The 26,212-nt window shown below is 33.3% G+C and overlaps 1 protein-coding gene across 1 annotated transcript in view; it reads left to right on the top strand.

Annotated features, from left to right (window-relative positions):
* The window catches only part of LOC117105991 (histone deacetylase 4-like), a 69,360-nt gene that overhangs the window by 8,733 nt on the left and 34,415 nt on the right, over window positions 1-26,212 (top strand). The window contains exon 2 of the mRNA XM_033247294.1: window positions 20,216-20,281. Coding sequence (XP_033103185.1) covers window positions 20,216-20,281 — 66 coding nt within the window. The remainder of the gene's footprint in view (window positions 1-20,215; window positions 20,282-26,212) is intronic.

Below are 26,212 nucleotides of genomic sequence, written 5' to 3' on the forward strand. Positions count from 1 at the left end.
ATAGGCAAGCTATTCCACACCTTGGGAGCAGCAACGGAAAATGCTCTTTCACCATACGTTCTTGTACGACATGAAGGGATGAATAATGTAGATGAACTAGATGTAGATCGTAAAGCTCTAGAACAAGTGGTGGAGTGAAGTTTAATCAGGTTGGATATGTATGAGGGTGATTTATTATTTAATGATTTATATGTGAAATGCAACAATTTAAATGAGATGCGTTGCTTAACAGGTAACCAGTGTAGGTGACAAAGAGTAGTTTAAAATAAATCCCCCCCCCCCCCAAAAAAAAAAAAAACCCCCCAAAAAAAAAAAAAAAAATTGAATGGGCCTATTGACTGTACATAGTCTAGGCCTACTTACACTATTGTTTTGCCATTAAGAAACAGGTCTCTTAACTTCAAAATCTACAATTATACATTAGGCCTAAACCAAGTTTATTTTGTAGTGTATTTTGCTTTGGCGTGTTGTGCTCAACTTTTTGTTGTTAATAAAAATTGTTATCTATGTTGAATTTGTGATTAAGTAATTCATTTAAAGCCTAGTTCAGACTAGGTGGATAAACCCGGCTCAACTCACTGGGTTGAACTAGGTGGCTTATCTCAAGCTTGGCTGTGTTCCTAAAGTAACTAGGCCTGGTGCGCCACCGTGTTTAATTTTCTAAGCTGGGCTTTAATCGTTGCGGGGGGTCTTGCACTGATTTCGGGTGACAAAATGACCAATCAACATTCAATTACATACGCTGTGAGCGAGCGTACGTTCCGCGAGCAATGTTTAGAAACATGTTTCCTCGTTACGGTTCATTATTATGCAAATTTTAGTTAAAACTAGTTTTATTAGGATGCGTGCAGAAAGAATATTGATATGCGGAAAAGTAAAATTAACCTCCCCCCCCCCATCTGATTTTTTTAGTTCCTATGCATGTAATGCAATAGTAACTATTTTAATCACTCTTCACATTTCTTTTGTTTTTTATTGGGTGTAGTATGTGCGTGTGTGTATGTAGACATTTATGCAAATGCGCATGCGTCAAAGAAAAGTTTTCCGACATTTTGTTTTACATCGCGATGCGAAGTTCGATGTGAAGTTTCTGCAGAGTTCAGTCAGGACTCGCGCTAACCGATCGACAAATCGGCATGGATGAAACTATTTTGGTTTTTACGGCAAAAAAAATCAACTGCTGTGGCATAGGTATTTTGAAGAAGGCCTAAAATAAAACAAAAAGGTTTTAATACTTGCTGAAATACATCGTTTTTTTCATTTAGATCTCCATTTTTCACTAACTCCATGTGACGTTTTTTTCTGTTGTATGAGTAGTCCATAGAACTATTAAACAACTAGAGTGCTGACAAGATGGCGCAGCAATGCAGAGTTATGTATGTGTACCATCCAAGATGGCCGTCGTAATAAAGTGCCACCTTCAGGCTTAGTATACATATTATTACATATTAATAAGCCCTCTGACTGACTATTATTTCATTAATGATAATGAGTAATGGTAATAACAAATTATTAAACTACTGTAGCCAAAACGAGGTCAAGTGGAGCATCTTATTAAAAAATAAAGTACCAAGGAATGAAAATTAAAATCGTGTACATTACACCCAAACACCGCAACGCTCGAGTTTCAAACATATGGGTAGCTAGCTGTACTGAACCCTCTGAGTAAATTTGATTGGCTAAATCTATGGCAGCCATTTTGGATGGTACACACACAGTTAGCGCTCTAGTATTCTTATTATTATCTCTATGGAGTAGTCATATGAAGGTACTATATCCCCGACAGTTGGCTATGCAGCAATGTACCCTTTGAATGCAAATTGAAGACAAGTGAAGATATAAGGGCAGCCGACTGTCGGGTACATAACAACTATCTAACTTTCCACAAAAACATTAGGCCTAAGCTAGGCCTAGTTCAGTACAGTACAGTAGTTACTGGGATGCGAGGGTGGTAGACCGTTCAGTCAGTGATATCGTGTTATCGTCAGCAATCTAAGCCTAGCCTAGGGCCTAGAGAGTATACGTCCTTGATCATCGTAATGAAAACTTCGGGTGACAGATGAGTGGGCCCAACTGGTGTGGACGATCGGACCCAAGATAGCTTCAAATAAATTGTAGTCCTAGTAGGCCACTGCCACCACCCCCACTCCTGATATCGTTCCAAACTACTGTAAAATGAAATTACTGTAAACCTAGCTAGGCCTAGGCCCTATGCCTACGAAATTTTTTCAAAGAAATTTGCTAAAAATATTACTGTAATTTGCCTGTCGAATTACATTACCATACAGACATCCAATTTAGCAACAATATGTTGTTAATTTATTTGGAATGAAAATTAATTTTAAGATTGTTTTTATTTTTAAGTATGGAAAAGTGAAATATCAAGATGTTGAGACAACTAAAGTGATATGTCGCCCTCTAGCAGGTATCCAATGCTATGGATCTAGGGAATTCAACCAAACTGTACCTTGTGTAAAGTAAGTGTACTGTGTATTCAATATAGAAAATTAAATTCTGTAATTAGAAATTAGTTATGAAACCAACCAAGGGAAAAAGTGCCAGTAAGCTAAATGTTCAACTTACCAATTTGATTACCAAAGGTGCTGGAACAGCAACTCACTTAACGCAACTCCCAATTTTTAATTTTTTTTTTTTTAAATTTATTTATTTTATTTTTTAATTTTTTTTTGGTGGGTTGGGGAAGGTTAAGTAGTCCTGCCATTTACATTCATTTATATATTTTATTTATATATTTATATATATATATACATATATATATATAGACGTATATAAATATATATATATATACACGTATACATATATATACACGTATACGTATATGAGTATAATCCATCGTTACGGACAGACACTTTTTCAAAACTTTCAATTTCAATTCTCCAAAAACATTTTATGCCACTCTTAGCTGGTTCATTATATGTTTCATATGCAAGAATAGTATACACTTTATCTTACAAAAAAAATTTGTGCGGATTGATATTGTTACTAAAAATAGAACAGCGAAAATGTGAGCATTACGGACGGACAAGATAGAATTCGCTGTTTCTAATTTTTACAATTTAGCAGAAATTTCTATCTAGGGAAGCGAGAGCTGACAAAAATTTTTCATTGCTAAATTAAGTTATTTTACTCGTCTATTAATGAGACTTGGTTTGGTTACTAAATACTTCCTTTTCTTTGAGTTATTAACAAAAAGAAAATGTTACGGACGGACATTTTTCTTGTGTTACGGACGGACACTTCTGGAACAAACATCCTAATGATAAATATTAATGAAAAAATTTGTTTTTTAAAATGATAATTGACTTTTCTTAAATTTAGGATTATAACAGCATCTCTAATGATGATTGTTTGTAAAATGTTTTATGTTCAAGCAATTTAACAGTATATAAACTGACATTCGTCATAACCTACAGTAGGTCCTATATAATTGCAATAATTTCAGAGAAAATAAGTTATTAAACTAAATAATATCTAAATTATTTTTCATAATAATTTGATTAAATTGCTACCTTTGAAAAATGATATTGGGATGTAATAATTGATCGATTGTTAAATTTAAAGTGTAGTTTGGTTGGCCCATGGTAAATTTAACATACACTGCCTAGCATGTCCGCCGGTAAAACAGATATCTGTCTAACAATATTTTAATTAGTAGCTTTAATTGAAATTTTATGTCAAAAACAATTGTACCATGAGTCTACATTTATAAATGTCCAAGGAGTTCTGTATGAATCGTAAAAATGTTGTAAATTTGAAGCATATGAAGGAACATTACACCCAAGTGCATTACAGATGGACATTTACCCTGAGGTTACATCACTAAATGAATATTTCCACCAATTTACTGATAGATTTTATGAGAAAAAAATTGCTAAACATAAACATCTTCAGTATAATTCATTTCAACATTGTTTAACATAAATTGGCCAATCAAAATGTATTTTATGTGGCATGTCCGTCCGTAACATGTCCGTCCGTAACAACATTAATTAATTTTTAATGAAATGTGTAATTAAAATTTCAACGTTAACAAATTTTTTATTATGTTATATGTTATGTTATGTTTTATTAAGTTATTTTGTAATCATCAATGTAGTAGAGATAAGTTAATATGTTTTTTTAATTGTAATCTATTGTATAGAAGCATGAATAAACATTTAAGCTAATTTGCATTACGGACGGACATCTGAATTTTGGACTACAGCTAATTAGGTATTTTTACTAATTACCAGCAATATTTACTAATTTTTCATGTATATTCATTAAGACATGTTTCACCCTTACACTTACCAATAATCAAAGAATCTGAAAGATTTAAGGTTTTTTATATAAAAGATATATTCTTCTATTAAAATGCCATCCGTAACATTCATATTATATACCCCCTATATGAAAAGTGGTATGATCCTAGAATGCGGAGTTAAAATTTCATGATTTTTGTTTTGTTCCAGTAAACTACAGATACCAGCCATTCATATTATAACAATTTTATTAAGTTTAAGTCAAAAATTATTTTTGACATTAATGCAACACCTAAATGGATTATACTCATATACACGTATACATATATATATACACGTATATATATGCATAATATATATATATACATATATATACACGTGTATATATATATATATATACACGCGTGTATATATATATACACACGCATATATATACATATATATGTATATGTATATACACGTGTATATACTGTCTCTTATACACATCTAGATGTGTATAAGAGACAGGTACAGGTAGTAATACTAGTACAATTTTGTCGTGTTATCCAAGGCAAGCTAACCAGGGCAGGTTAATTGATAGTGCTAGCATAGCTATTAGTACTTGTAGTAGTAAATAGGGCCTATATACTTTTTAAGTCATGTATCATGCATAGGAACGTTGATGCCAGCAAGGCTCTGGTTTTTGAGATGTGATACAATGCAGTGCATCACTAGTTTCTTGTATACTTGCTCATTACAGTAGGTGTTGCTTTACTCTATTTCAAAAAGGAAAAAGTCGCTGCTTGTTACCATACCACGATAACTGAATTCGAAAATTGGCAAGTCCAATTAGTTTCAAATTTGGCAAAATGCAATGAATGAATTTGGTGACTATTATGGCAATCCCCAAATTTGTGTTTAGTTTTTGCGTACATAAATGCAAAACGCAGTGTTCTGGTTGCCTTTTTTTGCCATTTATTTTTCACATTAACAGTGGGTGGATGTTTTTGCAAACATAACCTTATCTTTCCCTATACTTACAAACTGATCGCACTGTAATGTTTTCCATGTTATACCCATGTTTTGTCACGTGACCAACTGTAAACACATATAAACAAATCAGTCTGTTATTTAGCATTTCAATACCATACTGTACTGTACCATACCATATTTGAACACCCTGGGGCATTTATTATTGAGAATGGTATTTGAAGGAGGCATTTATTTTTTATTTATTTAATACAATTACATAATTTCACTGTAAATGTAGAACTACAACATTTGATTACCTTCAAAATATGTTATTGCATGATCATAAAGACTTATTGATTCTAACCAGATCGGAAAAAATGTAATTCTACTAGAGTAGACTCTGAATAGAATATATGGAAAATGATGTTGCTTCCATTAGTTTTGTGTATAGTCATTTGGAGGGAGGGGGAATTTATTCAAGGGAGAGGTTTATTATGAGGCTCTGGAGGAGGTGTTTATTTGAGCGGGCACATTTATTTATAATTATATTCATTATGTTTGGAATTTCAAACACGTATGGTTTTTGATATTAATAGATGTTGCTGTTAATAAATAAGGTATGATTTATAAAATAAAAAACAGTATTCTAGAATTAATTCTTTTAAAATTATGTACAGTCTGTAGATGGTTGTGTTGAATGTTTTGTTATTAAATGATTAAATTATGATTGTATATTATCAGTTTCCTAATTTATGTTCCCTTGAGTAAAACAATGTTGTTATTTTTATGGAATGAAATTGTCAGTAGAGGTTTCAATGCTACATGAATCACAGTTTTTTTTTTTATGAGATTCAGTTTATTTCCACTATATTCCGAGGAAGTCCTAATTCTTGATATGTAAAATAATATTGTAGTCTGATAGTATTTCAATGAGACATATATTGTGGATACCAATTTTGCCTGATTAATTACAAAAATCCTTAAATTCACTTCTAGCGATTATAAGTATCAGTTTGCGTGTCATGTTTTATTGACAATAATATATTTTCTTTCAATTGAAAGCTTATAATAAATTTAAATACATATTTCATAATTTCTTTTGTATTTTCTCAAGATAGTATACAATGATTAAACAAATAATTAACATAAATAATTAAAAAGTAAATACAAAAACAGGGATAATGTTATTAGTGTTTTGAGGTCCTTTTTCATCCTACCATTGAATGAATATTCAAGCTATAAGTTTATCACAGGTATCTGAAAATTTGGCATTTTTGATCGAGTTGGTCTATTAAACTGAATCTAAATTTTGATTTATACACACCAATCATTTTTATATTGAGTGATTAATTCTATTTACTTGAACCTTTATCTGCCCTGAGTCCTCCGAGATCCCTTCCCTATCCACCTTCCCTTTGCGCAAGATTGACCTGAGCTTTCTTTATCTAGGTCACTAGAAGTATTTGGAGACTGAAGTAAGAACCCTTGGCCTCTACCTAGAAAAAAGATTAGAAAATGAATAAAATATACAATGAAGAGCATTTGCTTTTTCTGTACCTGATTGTGTTTTCACCCTAGTAATGCCAAGTCAATGTTATGTGTACTATGCACTTGTATGTGCCTAGCATAAGTCACAGTGTGTATATATAGATCAACAAAGGTCGTGATTTGTTCAGGAATTGTAAATCTTGGTATAAAAACCTTTCCTTCCTTGAAAGTAAACTATGGTGATATATTTTGTTTGCTGTTACGAATTACTATCACCTTATTTTTTAGATCTGAATCATGAAAAGTGGTAAGTATTTACTCCTTTTAAAACCTTGAATTAATCAGTGATAAAAAAGAAAAATTATCTGCGACAAGATTCAATTTATACAGTGTAAACTGACACAACAAGCATTGCTCAAAATTTTTAAAAAATTAAAAAACTGGCTTTTTTAAAGTGTTTTTGCTGTATAAAATGATATCAATGAAGTTAAATAATGTTGTTTGGAATGGCAGTGAACTCCTCTAAATTGCATGTAAATTGAACATTTTCAGGATGTTTAGCTAGTGCTCCAAAGGATATACTGTAGGCCTAAAATATTTAGATTTTTCAAGATGAGTTAGGCCTAGACACCAATGTCTCTACCATCAGATTAGGCACTGCAGGACTCAATCTGAGTCAATTTGAGTGGGAAAACTGATTTCTAGGCTGCCTTATGGCTCATGAAAGACTACATGACTTCCATAGTATAAATTAAATAGGAAATGCCAGCATGAGTGTATGAACACTATTTTTGTGTTGTTTTAAAACCATATCACATTTGCTCTTCCTACACTTTTACACCGATTGCACTTTATGTTTACACCTATGACATCACATGACCACCATGGGTATAGACTCCCCCCATGGCAGCAAATTAGTTCCACTAAGTGGCTTAAAATATAAAAATGGCCATTAAATTTTAGCTCCACATCCTGGGATGCATCCTTCCCCCTCCCGCACGCCGAAACTAGCCTACGCCGCTGACCATTACTAGCTGAGATTCCGATTTTTTTCTTTTAAAAATGTCTTGTGTAGATTTACAAGGCAATGGTGTTTGTTGATATGCAACTGTCATACATGGTACCTTCACAGTAATGTGTATCTCCTAGTTTTAATGTGGATTCTCTTATGGTGTGAAAGTTTTCCTTACCAATATCTTTTGCATAAACCCTTAAATTGTTTGGTTATCAATTTAAATATTTTTGTAGTAAAACATTGGTAAGTCCATTAACGTGAATGTGTCAATCATAGTTAAAGGGTCCATTCTTTGTTGTCATAGTCATTTTGTTTGAATGAAACGTGTTTGAATAAGACATTAAAGAATAATTAGTTATTGGGTAAAACATTTGTATACCGGAAGCTCCAAAAATAGATGGAAAGATCATATACACCACACAAAACATTTATGGCATTCTTTTCTCCATACTTGTTAAAAAAATCCATGAAATATTTTTACAGCATCATAAGTCCTTTCTTCATGTCAAGTGACAGGGATGATATTGTGGGCATGTGTGCACACCGTACAAAGTGATTATGATCACTTTGTGTTAAGTTCTTGGCCTTCTTGCTTTACCTAGCCTGGCTAGTCTTTCAACTATGGTTTTGCGGTCTAGAGTTTTCATTGTATAGGCTACAAATCTTTCTCTCAGTCGGTTGGTTTGGCATCTTCAAGCCATTAAGCCTTGTGATGGTCAGATGCAATTTTCTCCTACTATAATCTTCATGCTTTAGAGTGTCTATAGTTTTGTTTACAGGTTTCAGGTTTGTTAAATAATGTGTTTTGGTTTTCCTTTATTTCCTTTTTTTTTAAGGCTACAAATACTGACGAGAAAATAACACAAAAACTTGTGTTACTGTTTTGCATTCACCACACTTGACAATACATTCATTTACTCTAGCAGTCCCATGATGCACCATGTTTTGCAATTTTTGGTTCATTTCAGATTTCTACCAATCCTTTTCCTTAAAAAAAGTCTTACTTTGACCTTGCTGGTTTTTAAGTCAAACACTGATTGGTTGAATTTGATCTCATGCTGTTTCAAATGTATCGTAATTTTGGACCAAGATCCTGATGTCTTAACATGATCCTTGGGTCGCTTTGACGTGATGTCCAATCCAAGATCATGATCTTAACTTGCTCATTTTCATCGGGCATCATGATGTTAAAAATAAAAAATCACATTAAAAGATTGATGTGAATAAGGCATACGTGTATTCTAAATATTTTTAATGATGAAATAAATTAAATGGTTGATGATATGAGAAATACGTATTTGTCATTTGATACTGGTTAATAGCGTATTGAAAAGAGAATATATTTTATTATTAGATTTATATTGTGCTTCGTGTTTTTAACGACCTATAAATGCTTTACGTCATAGAAAATGTCACCATTAAATTCTGTTTTCAAAAACAGTTGGTAATAATAAATCTGTGATAGATTTAAAAAATGAATGGATACACTTACTTTATATATTTGAGTGTAGGTGCAAATGATTTCTTGTGGTGAGTTGTCTTCATACTTTTATTTTTTTTAATACTTCATATTTTTTTTAATTACTTGACCATGATTTTATTTGGCACCCCTTACCCAGATATGCCACAATCATTAACTAAACTTGGTATTATGTTCTTCTGTTGGGCAGTGCATGGTAGTGTTGCACAAAGTGGTGGTTATACTTAAGTGTAGTCTGCAGTGTTAGTTTGGCGTGTTCGAGGGACAAAGCTTTACTAATTGCTTCGCACTCCCTCCCCTCCACCTTCCTTCCCCTCTCCCTCCCCTGAACGTATTGTAAATTCTAGAGCCACCACACAGCGAATTTTGTTTTCTAGACACCCGGAAATAACGTCTGAGGCATTTTAGGCGATTAATAATTGAGGGGGAACCGGCATTCCCCCCCCCCAAATCTTTCCCTGCCTCCCACTTACATAAACTCTCACTTCAGAGCTTCATTTGGAATAAACCCCTCTTGAAGTAATGCCTGGAGGACTCGGAATATCGTGTATAACCACACCGATTTTAATCTCCAAACTTTAAAATAAAGAAATTTCAACTTTATCGGCCGATTATTAAACAACAAACAACTGGAAATACTTGTATTTCACGCAACACCATCGATCACGCAACGGAACCCAGAACCATGTGATACAAAGTTCACGCATGGTCAGATAGCGTATGTCATTCTACAGTTAAATTACAGTAAAAGCAAGTATTACAGCTTCAAGAAAACTCAATTATTTTTAAAAGTTTTTATTCTGAAATTATAACAGTGAACACTGCATAGCAGTATCATTCTTTCTATAACATTACTAGCCTCTCAGCAACAAGACGCTGTGCAGCGAGTTTACAACCATGTGCGTTTTGTGACGATGTTCGTGAAGCTACTCACATGACTTCGAGGAAAAAGGTGTTATTGTTTTTAGCGAAGTTGGTTCAAACCACTGTTCTCTACTATAATAGCTGAATTGCTCGTTGGCCAATTCTTGTACAGAAAAAAGTGAGGCCTCCAACGCCATGTTGGAGGGCCTAAGTGACGTACCAGTTTAGACAGGTTTCTTTTTGGCATTTATTTTTAAATGCCAAAAAGAAACCTGTCTAAACTGGTACTTCACTTAACATTTATTTAAATTATAGTTAAAAATAACGATTCTTGCAATACTTTTCAATAATGAATTAAAATTTAATGTAATTCAAACCATCTAACCACTAGACGCGACTGTTTATGCAGTTTAGAAATGTGCGAGCTAAGTCGTGTTGTTATAGTGACGTCGATCCTAACAACACATATATCTTTGCTTGCACTTTTTTATACTGCATAAAAAGCCACGTCAAGTTTAGATGATTTGAAAAATAATCATTATGTTAAATTCAAATTTATTATCTTTTTTTTTTGGCCTGGTTTCTCCAATGGTTAAATTTGTTTTTAGTAACATATTTAATAAACAATTTATAAAATAAGTAAATAAAATAAAAAACAACAGATAAAAGAAAATGGGGCTGTGGGCACCTTATAAAATGACATGTTTTTTATCATTATTAACTAGTTGAGATTTATTTTTGGCAAGCACATCCTTGAAGGTTGTTAACGTGGCAATGATCAACAGCATGTTTGAATGACAGCGCTATTTGAAGCATAGTAGTTATTAATAATACCCCAGTAATGTTATTTGTAATAAATTAATGGCAAAGACTTATTTCAAAATACATGCTGTTTTGTGCTGTTCTAAATTCATTATCAAAGCTAATTACAGAAATTCGTTTCATATGCTAATATCAAGTCCCTAAGATGTTCGGAAAATCTATGCCAGCCAAGTTCATAGGCTAGGGACCCTGTATGGTTTATTTTAAGAGTTCTGCATGCATTATTCTAAGTCGAAATTGACAGCAGGTATATGACAGTTTTACACATTTCTCTCCTGGGACTTGTTCCAAATTCAAATAGTATTATTAGAGTATTTTGATAACGTTATCAAATTCTGCCTTTAAAATAGAAAATCTGTATTGAAAGTAAAGTTGTATGGTAAGTTGAGAAGTTATTGCAGGTTAGACACTTTGGGTAAGTGCCAACTTCTATCCATTGTACACACATTGATTGGCTTTTGTCGTCATGTCTTAGAATTTATTGGTTTTTTAGTGTGTTTTTGGCAAAATATGTCGCTTGCTTAGACAGACACTAATGCTTCATAAAGCCATTTTTGCTGTTCTTTTATTGTGGTTAACACTAAAGAAATTTTAAAATACAAGTAAAGTTGTCTGGGTTTCCTGCTTTTGTGTCTCCCAGCCAATGATGTCACATGAATAAATAAATGAAAAGATATTTCAAGTCAGTTAATGTAAACTGATTACATTCTAAGCTGTTTTGATGTTTGTGTATTGTTGTATTAGAGCCCCTTTATTCCAGAACGCAATACAAAAAATAATAGATATATATGTAGTGGTCTTTAAAATCTTTTACAAGTGGCCTAATATATAAATAACATAAAAAAGGCATGAAAACAAAAATAGGTTAATATAATAGAATGGAATAAGTTAGAATGGGCCTTTCACAAACCAAAACATCATTTTTTGTAAGCATAAATCAAAACAAAGTCTGTAACTTTTGAAGTATTGAAATCAGAAGTCAAAGCACATCTATTTTGCAACAAAAAAAGCAATATAAATATAGTCAACTGCATTTCAAAATATTTAGTAAATTGCGCTCTGGAAATTAGGGTGTTTCTGTGAGGGTTAGGGCTGGAACGCCAGTCAAGGACATAAGGTCTATGAGGGAAAAGATGTTCACCTAACATAGTTACCAACCGTTTCGCATCGTGAGGGACGGTCCCGCATTTCAAAGTGGTTTTGGAAGAAACACGCATTTTGCAGAAACACATGCATGATCATTTGTCACACATTTAGCACAAGTCTATGCATGATAACAAATTCAGGGTAAAATGTGTTTAAAAATTAGAAGAAATTGGTTTTATTAAATATATAAAGAAGGTCATGCAGTAGTAGAGTCAATAGAGGGCTTTTGTTATCTCATTTGAGAATCAATTCAGCAGGGAAAATTTCACTTTCCCCACCAAAACAACCTAGCCAACCACGCATTTAGTAGAATCTAGTCACGTGCGGTTTTGCACGTTCATTGTCACAATCAGCTGTTGATGTGACTGGATCTGGCCCACACCGAGGTTCTACCCCTGGAAACCCCGGGCCCTCCCCACCACTTAACTGGTGTACTAGTCACGCATTTCAAATCTCTAAGTTGGTAACTGTGCCCTAAATATGGGCACAATGATATAATATAATAAATATTTTTATTTTTGGTGCTGCAGAAGGAAAGGAACAGAACCGAGCCTTTTTTAACCTCTTGATCTGCCAATGTCATTTTTCTAAAGAGAAAAGGGTGATCATAGTTTTGAAATACGGGTGAGATGACTTGTTTATTATTGTTTTTGGCCTTACAATTCTTAAACGTCCAAAAGTAGTACTATAATTTTCAATCTATAAATTGATAAACAACTGGCTCTGATTAAGTTATTGATGGGAATGATAATAATAGAGCACCAAGTATTTTTATGTGACACTTTGGCAAGAAGATGGAGGTTAGCGATAACTTTGAAATACTCTCAGTTTAATCCTTGGGAATATTATCACCCAAAACCTTTGTTATGTGAAGTATCTTTCACTTTCGTTACACTGTCGCCTGCTAATGCAGCCTCTTATTGACCTTTAAAAACAAGCAAACTTCTTTGAAAGTTTTGTGTTAAAATCTAGAAAACTCTTTAAGATTTCAATTATTTAAAAACATCAAATTAGTGCATGTGAAACAGATAAAAATATATTTTTCTGATTTATTGACTCTTTGACCACTAATCAATTTAATGGTCTATGTTAAGAATAGTTTGGCTTAAAATAGTATCCTTACTATATTAAAAGTCATAAAATATATATAGAGAACAACTTAGCTCAATCAGCTGAACCAGCCACTGTGTGTGCGCTGAACCGTGGAGATCTCTTGGTCCCCGGTTCGATTCTCATCACTGTCTCTTTGTATTTCAGCTGGAGGGCTGAAATGCAAGTTATAATAGCGCACCATATTTCGGATGAGATGTTTAAGCTGTTTGTCCCGTTTGCATTAAGGTCTATGTTCATGTTAAAGAGTGAAGTACACTCTTCGGAAAATAGTAGGGGTTTGTACTGCCCAGTAGAACCCCATTACAAATAAGTCTTCTTTAGACTTTCGTGGGTGATGTTTACCCCGAATAAATCCATCCATCCAAGAATATTCATGACAACTTTGAAAACATTAATTACAAGATTTAATTACCCACACTTGGGATTGAGAAAGTATTAAGTATTAAACTTTCAATTCATAATAAAAAAAATTAAATAAAATATTTATTTATTATTTATTTTATCTGTTTAGGCATATGGGCACACAATTTAAAAAAAATAGTATCTTGCTACCAGAATTGTGTTGTTTTAGGGGAACTATTTCATTTTCATTTCAAATATTGAGTAAATCAATGTAAATGATTGTTTCCTGAAATTTAAAAGTTAATTTCATAGTATCCTTTGAATTATCATCATAATTGTTTGTACATAAATTTACTTGCTTTGTAAAACATTATGAGAAATTAATGACTATAAATAACCAAAATATATAATAAAAACAAATATAAAAAAATCATTGAAAACATAATACACTATAAACGTGTTGTGTACAGTAGATACAATATCAAAATTAATTTTAAAAGGCTAGAGCAACACACTTTCTATTAAGCTCAGTCCTGATTATCAATTTTTCTTGGACAAAATAGTTGTGTATCATCGTGAGATGATGTCACCATGACCATGTTTTGGCATGTCACATGATTGTCAAAAACAAAACATTTATTGAATTATCTACACTTGGAACAAAACAAATTCATTTAGCAAAATGGTTCTCCCAGAATAGGTGGAGGAGATAATAAAAATAACATTTTATTGAATAAAAAAAAAATATGAGTGCTTGACATGAAATTGCAAGTGAAGACAGACGCCATTGTGTCCGTTATATCTAATACTACATGGCCGTAAAGAATAAGGTGTTTTTGATGTAATCAGTTTAGTATCGGATATAATGCTATTATATGTATATTCCCAAGGATGTAGTTATGCTGGGCGGAGGTGGGCAGGACCACCCAGCCTTGAAGTTTTCTACCCAGTCCAAAGCTAATTTCATGGTCCTCCTCCCACCCTTATTAACTCACTTTTCCATCCTTAAAATCTACTCTTATTATTTAGAGTTTACTAACGTTATCAACTACCCACCCTTAAAATGTCTACTGTATCACCCACCCTTAGTTTTCTACAGCTACAACCCTGTATTCCATGGGTTAATTGATGGCATATAGAATTACAAAAGAACCATTATTATAATAGTTAATTCAAATGTTTAATATTCTCTATTGTCATTGCAAACATAACATTTGCATAGAAATATTATTGCAATGGTTGACTATGCACATAAAAAATAAAAATTTACAAACAATAAAATGTAAACTACTGTATCTCCTGCCGGAAACTGTCTCTGTATTTTGGTTGCATGTCTCATGGTTAGAATTTATATACTTAAAAGTGAATTAAACTACAGTATATGGTAAAAAATTAATTGTCCCTGCCAGACACCATTTTTGGTATTTTTAAGTCAAATTTTTGGGGCTGGAAATGTTCAATTATTTATGTTGCTATACTAAAAAAAAAATTATTATTATTATAAGAACTGTAAGATGAGGCTTTAAAATTTTACAATTTATATGTCTGTGTTACAGTAGTATACTCTTCCTAACAACCTGTGAGCCTCAACGTCTCCTTTTCTTGTTTACTTGTACACCTGCCTTTAAGAAATATCTCGCTATTTTAAATTTTGACAAATTTAGGGGAAGGGCCAGGCAGACTGGGGGACCCCCTTGAATTCGCCACTGAGAAGTGGAAAAATAGTCAATTTCTTACGCTCCCCAGAATTTGGTTTTGATGTGTTTCTCACAGATCATAAGATATAAAAATGTCTTCCCGCAAATTGATTAATTGCCAGAAGCTCTTTCAACTCTTTTGTTAATAGTTATTATAGTTTGTAGTTACTTATTAATGTGTATGTCTGTTATCAAAGTTATTTTTACAGTGACAGGTCATTTATTTACAGTATAATTATTGGTGCTATGCAGATTGCCCTTTTGCTACTATAAGGAAACAATTTCATCACAGCTAGTCTGTATTGCAATGCATGTTATGATAATAAAGTACAGTAGCACTTTATAACTTTTCTGAAGGCTTCCGTGTGGTGCTTATCCAAGAGAGGCAATTCATTCGAAAGCAGCGCTTATCTTAAAATTATTTGAGTATTAAAATGGTATCCTATTTATTCTAGAGAGGCACTTCTTTTGAGAGCAGCATTTATTAGTAAATTATTTGATTGTTAAGGCCTGTTTATACTTCAACAATAACGATAACGATAAAAAAGCTAAAAAGCGATTTTTCGTATAGAAAACAAAAGAAATAAGAGAAATTTTTACACTAGAACGATTCGATTAGGATTTATCGTGTATAAAATAACAAAATATTTTAACAAATCAAATCAGATGACGTCATAATCATGGAAAAACGATAAAATCGTTGCTACTACTACGATTTTAATGTTTTCCCATGATTATGATGTCATCTGATTTGATTTGTCAAAATATGTTGTTATCGCATAACTGATAAATCGTTATCAAATCGTTATAGTGTAAAAACTTTTCTTATTTCTTTTATTTTGTATATGAACAATTGCTTTTTAGCTTTTTATCGTTATCGTATATTTTAAACAGGCTTTTAAAATTGTGTTCAGTGTCTACTATTGCTGGTATTCATTTTGTGAGAAATTATGTTGTACTGTGAAGTAATTCTTAATATGTATTCTTGATTTAGCTCCGCAAATTCACCCCTCCCCCTCCCTCCCACCTCCTTTTGTAGTGCTAGGTAATGGGAGCCCCAAGCCGATCTTGGGATGGAAGTTATTGATGCTATACCATTGCTGTCTTGATGTTGGTGGGAGTGACTACCAGCCTCTTACTGAAATTATTTTAAAATCAAAGTAGTAAAATCCTTTCCTGTGGATTGCCAAGTGTTTTCACATAGTCGAACTGTTACTGTGAATAATATTTATTATTATTAATATTGGATATAGTGTTCAGAATTTTTTTTTATATACCGGTAATGTTCTCTAATATCCATAATTTAACAATGAAGAAGAAAGTTACCGTAATCCAGAAAAATTCCAATAGATTCTAATTATTTTATTCAGTTTTTATTCAGTGTAATTTATACATCATATTATTATTATATATCATATTATTATTAAGTTAGCATGCAAATTAAAAATAATGACAATATAAACGGTTAGAATAGTTACTCTATTTTCATTCTAGCCACAGTTGATTAATTCTAAGTTGATTAATTAAATTTTTTTTTATTAAAAAGACAATGCATTGAATCATTATCAACCAAAAGTTATTTTTTAATTATAATAAAATGAGAAAAAAAAAACCATTTAAAATGATGACAGTCCATGTACATTATAGAATAATGATAAAGATGAAACACAAATGTAGCGTGAAGGTATTAATTAATGTTGTGACCTTGTGGACAATTTTTGTTGTGAATTTGTGAAATTGGCTTGTGAATGTTCGTTCGGTATCAGTTTCAAAACCGAAATAAAATTAATTTGTTGAAATGTTGCTAACGAACATTTATAAAAGATAAGATATCTTGAGGAGATCGTATGATATATACGTAGACTACTCCAATCATCCAGACTTAATTTTAGATTAGCACTTTTATACCACATCCACTTATGGCCTGATAATAATTACAATATTTGGCTGCATTAATTTATTGGGAAAGCTTCAGTAATAAATTTCAGCTCTGAGTTGCTTCTCAAACGAGATATAGATATTTGTGTATTCCGCCAAATCGTTATACCAACCAACATAAGCACCACGTCCAAATCTCAGAGGGCATTCCGGGAAAAAGTTTCATACAATTTTTTTTTGTAAAGAATAATTAATTTCTGTAATTGTTTTTAATAATGTTTTTTTACATACATGAAGTACAATAATGTGGTGTTTTATACAAAGCCTAATTACAAGGCTTGAGTGGGGATATTGTTTAAAGAAATACTAGATTTGAATGTTCTACCCTGAGATTGAAAGACCAGCAATTCAATTAGCTATGCCTTTTATACAATCAAAATTAGGAATTTTCATGATCGAACCAGGGACCTTTGGATTGTACTTTGAAAGTCTGTCATATACTGTATATTAGAAGAGAGCAGCTTAGCTCAGTGGGCTAAACTATTCGTTGCCACTGTGCACCATGGAGATCTCTTGGTCCCTGGTTCAATTCCCATCACTGCTCCTTGTATTTCAGTTGGAGAGCTGAAATGCAAGTTACGATAGCGCACCGTCTTTTGGATGAGCCATTTAAGCCATTAGTCCTGAGTGCGGAAAAGAATACGGGACTGTCTCCCAGTGTACTGCCCAATCACCACCAGAATGACCCACTGGAAATAAGTCTTATTCAGCCTTTTATGAGTTATCCTTGGTGTTTACACCGAACAAATTTACCCATTCATCAAAATCTATTTTATGTTTGTGTATTTTTAATGATTTCATCAAAATATGTTCAGTCTAACGTGATGAAACGTAATTTAGTAAATTTACTAACAATCTTATTATTATTATTATTATTATTATTTGACCATGTCCCCTTGTTGTTCAAAGGCTCTAGTATTATATCCATCCGTTCCCCCTTCCCTTGATTTGTAAGATTTAGATGAGCAGTTTGATGAGTTCTATCTATGGATCCAATCCAACTTTTACGTCATTTGCAAGGCTATTGTGGATTTGCATTATCTAAATTTAGATCAAGTTGAAGATATTATTAATAGCGGATTATAAGTAATCTGTTTATCAAACGTTGCATGCATCTGTGGATAATAATAAATACCAGCATATAATATGTTAATTTTTATTTCATATATGTAATGTTAAAAAAAATGTATTAAGCAAAAGACTTGCTTATTTCATGTTCATTATGAATCTAAAGTTGTTCATATTAGGTCAAATACCCGGGGGGCTCACTCATATATTTCTATACGGGTAGGTGTCGTATTTACAGTGGTATTTTTTAGGACTAGGTAGCACAAGTGTGAGAATTTATGGAAGAGTTTCAGCATGTATAGGGTGTATTTGGTACTTTGCGAGGACTTGGCACAAGTGTGGGAAATACCTAGGTAAGTCCCTGCTCAGTCCCGTATCAAAGTAGCATAATTTTTCACACAATTTTTTAAAGAGTTTTTGCTAACCTCTGTGCTAAACCTACCATTGATACATAGCCATGAACAAGGGATTGCAAACAGACAGAACCACGGTCTTAATCGCCATCGGGAACCAGTGCAAGTTTAATTTGGTAGGTTACATGGCCCATCATAGTAGTTTAAGTCCCTAATTATTTTCAGTAAAATAGGTAGCACAGGTGTTTCATGTCTTGGAGTGGCTGCTGCACCCCCCCCCCCCCCCCTTTTTTTTTTCCCCAAGAAATTTAAATATCCCCATGAGTAATTAGTATTAATAATTAGACAAAAAAGAAATAAGAATTTTTCCCCCACCCTTTTTTGGTGATATTTATTTATATATTTATTTCAAAATTTAAATAAATTTTCTTTATAACAAAATATAAAATAATTCTTGTTTTACCTTAAAAGGATACAATAGTTTAGTTTAGTTTTTAAGGGTCCCACATGTAGAGCAATGCTTGTGGTGGGATACCCTTTTCCACATATTTTGAAAAAAAAGTGATATGTAAAAAGTATGTTTATATTGTGAAATTTGTGGAATAAAGAATTGGATTGAATATATACTGTCTCTTATACAATAAATCTAAAGTAATGTAATAATTTAAAACGTGTAACTTATGTAATATAAAAACATGAGATTGGTAAAATTTCACCTGAACATCCTGTAACTCAGTTTGAAATCAAACTATATTTCATTTTCATAAAATCAATTACATTATCTGACATTTCTAATAATAGTTATACACACCTGTCATCTATGGAGGATTTTATCTCATTATCTGACAGTCGAATGAAATCTGAACATTTAGAAAAAATTTTCATCAGCATACGTGCTTGTACATGGCATAGTTTTCTTAATTGCATGTTATGCAATACTCTGAGAAAATGCGTCCAGTTGGGAAAATACAGGTGAGCATAGCATAAAAAAAGAACATTGGATTGGATTTTTTAGTGTGAAAAAGTGGATGACTAACATAAGCCTGAAGATTTATTTCCAGTGGGATCCTTCTGAAGATCGGTGTACCTTCCTGCAGTGTCAGTCAAACTTGACAACTGACCAATCAGATCATCTCTAAGAATACGCGCTTGTTTAAAAAAACAGTGTGTCCCACAGATGCACATGTTTACATACGTTTACGCTATCTTTTTGTTGGACCAGAGCAACAATATTCAAGTGACAGGGCTAACAGAAAGGTCCAATAGGCAGAGCAATACACCAGCAAATATTTCCTTCTCTATTACAAATAGTGTTCTACTAATGACTTATGCCTGTTTTCCAATAGGCGAATTTGTTTGTGCGAATTGAAAGCATCGGTTCACTTCCTGTGCTCTGATTGATGGCGCATTTTTACGCTTCGCAAAAAGTAGAAACAGTTTGAACTACTGATATTTGCGCTGAAGCAAATGTGATGTGCATGAACCGACACTTTTGATTCACACGAATAAATTTGCCGAGTGGAAAACAGGATTTACTGTGAACATCGTTTTCAAAAGAACGCACTATTGAAAAGTGCGCTATTGAATTGAACCAAGGTTATCTAATAATTTTGATGGTTTTGCATACATACACCGTATGGAATAATTTTAATAAATATTCTTATCTTTTTTTATAGTTTCAGATACAGCAATATCAGGCTCCCAGCGAGAGGTCAACACACACTATAAGATGCATATGAAAGGTAAGCCTAATATTTAAAGTTTTATTGGATACATGTATCATCAGTGAACAATTAATGTATAACCGTAATTCTACCTTGCCCACCTCCCACCCTCCTCCTCAGATATAAGCCCACCTCGGGTATACCTTCCTTGGGTATAATCCCACTTTGTACCTAATACTCAAATTTACGTACCAGCAAAAGCCCAGGGTATGATTTGAATGAGCTGACTTTTATGAATACTTCTCAAATTTTGGCTTTGAATTCGACATGCAGTGCTGAAAAGTGGCCTTTTGGTTGAAATGGGGATTCCCATTGTATAAGCCCTTTCCTCAAATTTGTCCCAATTTTGTGTTCAATGGGGTGGGCTTACAGTATACCAGAGGAACTAAGGTATTTGTTTTAGTATGACACAGAAGTAAGGAAAGGATAGTGGTTCAGATGTAATAATAATGTGGAAGATGGAATATTGAGGCTGGAGATGAGATAGTGACATAAGGGATGTGGAAGATGGGATATTGAGGTGGAAGATATTGAGTTGGGAGATAGGATATTGAGAAGGAAGTGGGATATTGAGGTGGGAGATGGGATATTAAAGTGGGATCTTTAGATATTCACGTTTAATGACCGTATATAGTTTTTAGTATTTTAAGTTTAAAATGCTGAACCTATTTATTACAAATTAAAAAAGATATGCTCTCCAATGTACAGCATGGTAACATTTTTATGTGGGTGCTGTTGGACCTCCCAAACGAAGGTTAGCCTATCTTGTGACATCATATTCCTATCTGTCACCAAATACCTGCAAAGCAGCAGGTCACCTTGCAGTTCAATGGGTCTCACCTGACAAATCTATGAGTCAAACGGTGTCTAATTAGTAGGATACTTGGCACTTTGTTTTGAGAGTTAATGAACTCTGACCTTGACCAATTAGCCAGTGATAAGTTCAGAGGTAGAGGTTAGAAAGTTTTTAAAAATGTTTGATTTTTTTATCTTTTATGAAATATGTTTCAAGGAATGCCAAGGTAGAGGCAATAATGTCACATACTTCACCTTTAGAGGTGGGCATGACCTATAGAGCCCTGGTATTCAATTCTCGGCCGTGGGGGTCAACTCCGGCCAGCCAAATATTTAAATCTGATCTGCTACTTTTCTAAAAAAAATAGATAATTTTTCTAGCCTAATCTTGGAGCTTACAGCAGTGTTCTCCCCAGGCCCTTGAAGCGTCACGGCACTGTGACGCTTGGGACTTCACCGTGATGCTCCAAAGCAGGCCGTGACGCTTGATGTGTCTTCAGTGACGCTTTAAAATATCGTCAATAAAATAATTCAAAATAAACAATGCTGTCCATGTATCTTAGTTTGTAAAAAGAGTTGAGTGTGAAAATATTTTTAAACACAAAACAATGCTATCTTACGATGTTGGTTTATTAGCCCAAGTTCATGCTTGATCTTTTTGCGTTCATTTTTGCGTTATCTTTACCTTGAGAAATGTCACTTTTATTTAAAAACACGATTGTTAGCTTGATTCACACAAACTGTTTGCTTCAAAAGTACCCATGCATGATACGATACGATTCACGCACAATTGTACGTAAAATTTACGTTCTGCTAATACTACTGGCTTGTTTTAGTCCCAAATTTTGACTTGCCAAGCAGTTTGAAGCAAATATTTAGGCCTACAGGCCTAAACTAGGTCAGCGCAAAATTACCATCCTGTGGCAACTCTGGCTAGGCTATACTAGTAGTACAATACACTTTTTTTTTTATAAGAACACATTTTATAAGAACACTGAGGCTGAAATTGCTTAAAAATTAAGAACAAAATAAGAACGAATTGAGGCTGAGATAAAATTTCAAATGAAGGAGGTTTATATTTTTAAAAACCAAAATATTATATCTGTACATTATGTGCAGTAGTTGTGACTGTAATACCCTCTATAAACTGACATTAGGGGGCCATTTTTTGTGGGGTCACTTTCACCTACATTCCAGTACAGTGCATACTGCCGTACAATTAAATAATTGTGTGTAAAGGTGTGTAAACTAAGAACAAAATAAGAACATTTTGAGCCTGAAATCAGCCAAAAAATAAGACTGAGCCTGGGCAAATTTTTACTGGTTCTTATAAAAAAAAAAAAAAGTGTATGATCAATAATTTCACAAAAAAATTTGTTAAAAAATGGAAATCTATAGTCATTTCCAAAATCTTAAAAAGCATCTTTGATGTCTGAGAGTGCCATTTCCGGGAATTTAGGTCATTACTTTAAGAAATTTCCCCCAACCATGGTGGGAGAGGGGGGTGGGGCAGGTACCATGATGCTTGACCATCATCCTGGGGAGAACACTGTTACAGGAGTATGCTGGCACACACAGTGGCTACCACCAGATTAGCAGATTGGCCTACTGTTTAAAATCCTTATCCGAAAAAAATTGTTCCACCCCCAGATCCATAGGAGAGTGTGCCGTTCAACCAGCGCCGATATTATAATTACATAGTAGAATGTAGTGCTACTGTGCATAAAAAACACAGTTTTTTTTAAAAGAATGTATTGTGAGTGTAATGATTTTGTAATGATAAATGTCATTGTAAGTAGTGGAATATTTGATAATGGAAATTTAGACCTGAATTTAGACTTCGTTGTCAGTGTTTATAAACTCTGACCATGACCAGTTAGCCAGTGATAAGGGGTAGATGTTAGAACGATTTTTAATATAACGTTGGACAAGGATTTTATCCTTTTATAATGAATTAATAAAATGCCAAGTTTGGCGAAAATTAGCGTCATGGGAAAAATATATAACTGAGGCAGGTTTATAACCTAATGATCTTAATCCAATTATTTACGGTGCGTAATCATAGTAGAATGCTGTGCTAAATAAGACAGTTTTTAAAACAAATTCATTGATTTTGCAAAATTTGAATGAATTGACATAATGTGTGTGAAAATACAGTACATGTGAAAATGGGAATTTGTCATACAGTAGAACCCTCTTTTTACGTACCTCAGTTTTACGCACGCCACATACGGATGATGACGCCATCAATATTAGTATTTAAAACACCTAATATAAGTTTCTATTAGATCATCATTAAATGAAGTGTTATTAACGTTCCAATTTTGTTTATATTTAGTCAAATTAAAGTGTACAAGTACAGTAAGTAACCCGCCGCCGCAGACGATTGCCTGTGAAAATGGGAATTTAGACCTGAACTTAGACTTTCTTTTCAAAGTTTTTGAACTCTGACCATGATCAGTTGCCAGTGATAAGTTGGGGCTATACGTTATAATGATTTTTAAATGTTGGACAAGGTTTTGTTTAGTCTTTATAACTTAATGAATACCAAGTTTGGGGCAAATTAGTGTCATGTGAAAAATATCATGAGGCAGGTTTATGACTGACCTTTAATCCAATTATTTATGGTGCGTAATCATAGTAGAATGCAGTGCTGTTATAAGACAGTTTTTAAAACAAATGAATTGTAAATGTAGTGATTTTGCAAAATTGCAATAAATTAAACATTCATACAGTAATGTGTGTCAAAATACAGTACAGTACTGTACCTGTGAAAATGGAAATTTGGCATGTATTCCATTTTTGACCTTGATAAAACAATCATAAAATGGAATGGAACTGAGACAATTTCAGAGTTTGCGAACTCTGACCATGATCAGTTAGCCATTGATAAGTTCAGGGGTATTTAACGATTATAATGTAAACTTGCGTCTACATACATTCTTAAAATTTACTGCAAGGGTAGGCTATACAAAGAAGTTTAGAATACAGATCTCCCTCCATGGTCTTTAGCAGCTTTGGTCCCTATAATAAAGATAAAAACATTTGTGAATTTGGGACCATGGAAAAGTGCTTTTTAACTGGAGGTGATCTTTAATAGCAGATTGCTATTTATAAGCGGTCTGAACGCTTAGCCGGCTTTAATCATGGCATCAATACTGGTCTATGATTATATATATATGATTATATATATATAGCCGTCTTAAATTTTAAAGCCTGCTCGAAATCATTTTCATCATGGCGTTCCTAGGCCTAGATCGTCAAAGACAAAGAATTGAATGACGAATATTCCACAAGCTTCCCAGTGTCTATAAAAAATAGTCTACATTTATTTATGTTCATTTTTATAAATATGAATGTTTTGAGCAAGCCTAACAGCGCCCTCAATTTTATGTTACCAGGGAGTACTTGTTTGAGTTTCAATACTGAAAGCGAATAACCATTTTATAGCAACCGTCTTTCCACATCGATCGTTTATGGTTGCTGGGCCCAAGTTGTGGAACTTGTTACCTTTATTTATTCGTGAGTCACCTTCTGTCACCATTTTCAAAGAACGACTTAAGACCCACTTATTCTCGTCCCTTTAATTAATTTTTTTTTTCTATTTCCATGCCAGCTAGCTTTTATAGCTTTAACTAGGAGGCGCCCGAATTAGAGATGGCCGAGACTCAACAGGTGCTGACTAGTTCAATTAGATTGAACCCTAGCCAGCGATGAGGGCGTATCCCCATACTTCGGTTTGGGTGCTGGCATGGTATTCAAATTTCACTTCTTTTTATTTTGTGGTTTTGGTTTCCGTTCCATCTTAGCGCTTAGAGACTTTTTGTATTTTGCGTTCTATAAATTAATAACCATTAACCATTAACCACATTGACTTCAGTAAGACCGTCTAATTGATAAAGCCAGCTTTATTTGAGGAGTTAAGATACCAGTTAAGACCGTTTTATAGTATTATTTATGCATCTGATATTAATTGCAAGAAAATTTTCTTGCTCTAATTTAAAATTGAACAATAGCAATTTATATAGAAAACAATTCAAATATTATTGGAGTCTGTTCATCTAAGGTGGACGTTTAATACCTTGATTAGCAAACTCACTGCCCGCCAATAATGATGATTTCAAATAAAAATTAACGCACCTGCAGCCTCGAGAAAATGGAAATTCCAGAAAAAAATAAAAGTTTTTCTTTATTTTTATTACGCCCGCTGCTGCCTTGAAATCTCCAAATTTAAGATATGTATATTTCTTCCTAATTATATAAATTGAAAGTATTTAAACATTCCATTACTACACTGTTTACATTCACCAATGAAATTTTTATTTTCTCCTGGCAAAACTATTTGCTAAATAAGAAAATGCAATTTTCGTTTTTTATTTTTTTTCTGCCCTGTGACGACCTTTAAAAAAAATAAATTTGCGAAAGAAGGTATAAAAAAGTATCGCCTAAGACTCTACATCTAAATTTATCATCGTTTTTATAGGAACTATGGTATATGATTTTGAACGAAAATAAATTTAAACGGTCAAGAGAGCAGCCCAGAGGTCGATAGTGCTGAAAAGTATTTGTTAAATTATTTGAAATCAATATTGAATGTCGATACTCAGCTCACAATATAAATGATCCAGTTTCAGGTTTAATGATAAACATATTCTCACTGTGATTAGTCATGGAAAGTGTTTTGATCAAAACCCTAAACTTGTCTGTTTATATCATTGTCAGCTATAGCTGCTAAAGAAACATGGGCAGTATGATCAGAGCCCACAACAAACAGCTTCTGGTTGCTAAGCAACAACAGCCAGATAAACTCTGCAATTGCAGGAAAAAAGATGAATGTCCACTCTCTGGAAATTGCCTCACCTTATCCATCATCTACAAAGCCACTGTCTACTCAAATGATGACACAAAATGCTACATTGGGCTCACTGACACACCGTTCAAAACCTGATACACAAACCACAAATACACTTTTAACATCCCTAAACAGAGAAACAGCACCGTACTCTCCAAATACGTATGGAAATTTAAAGATAGCAACATACCCTACAATATCAAATGGTCTATTATCTACAGAGCATTGGCTTACTCCCCGAAAACAAAACGCTGCAACCTATGCATAACCGAGAAACTTCACATAATATATTCAGACAAACA

The sequence above is a fragment of the Anneissia japonica genome, unplaced genomic scaffold (assembly GCF_011630105.1).
Source record: "Anneissia japonica isolate Jap-2015-1 unplaced genomic scaffold, ASM1163010v1 scaffold284860_len1800451_cov186, whole genome shotgun sequence".
NCBI lineage: Eukaryota > Metazoa > Echinodermata > Crinoidea > Comatulida > Comatulidae > Anneissia > Anneissia japonica.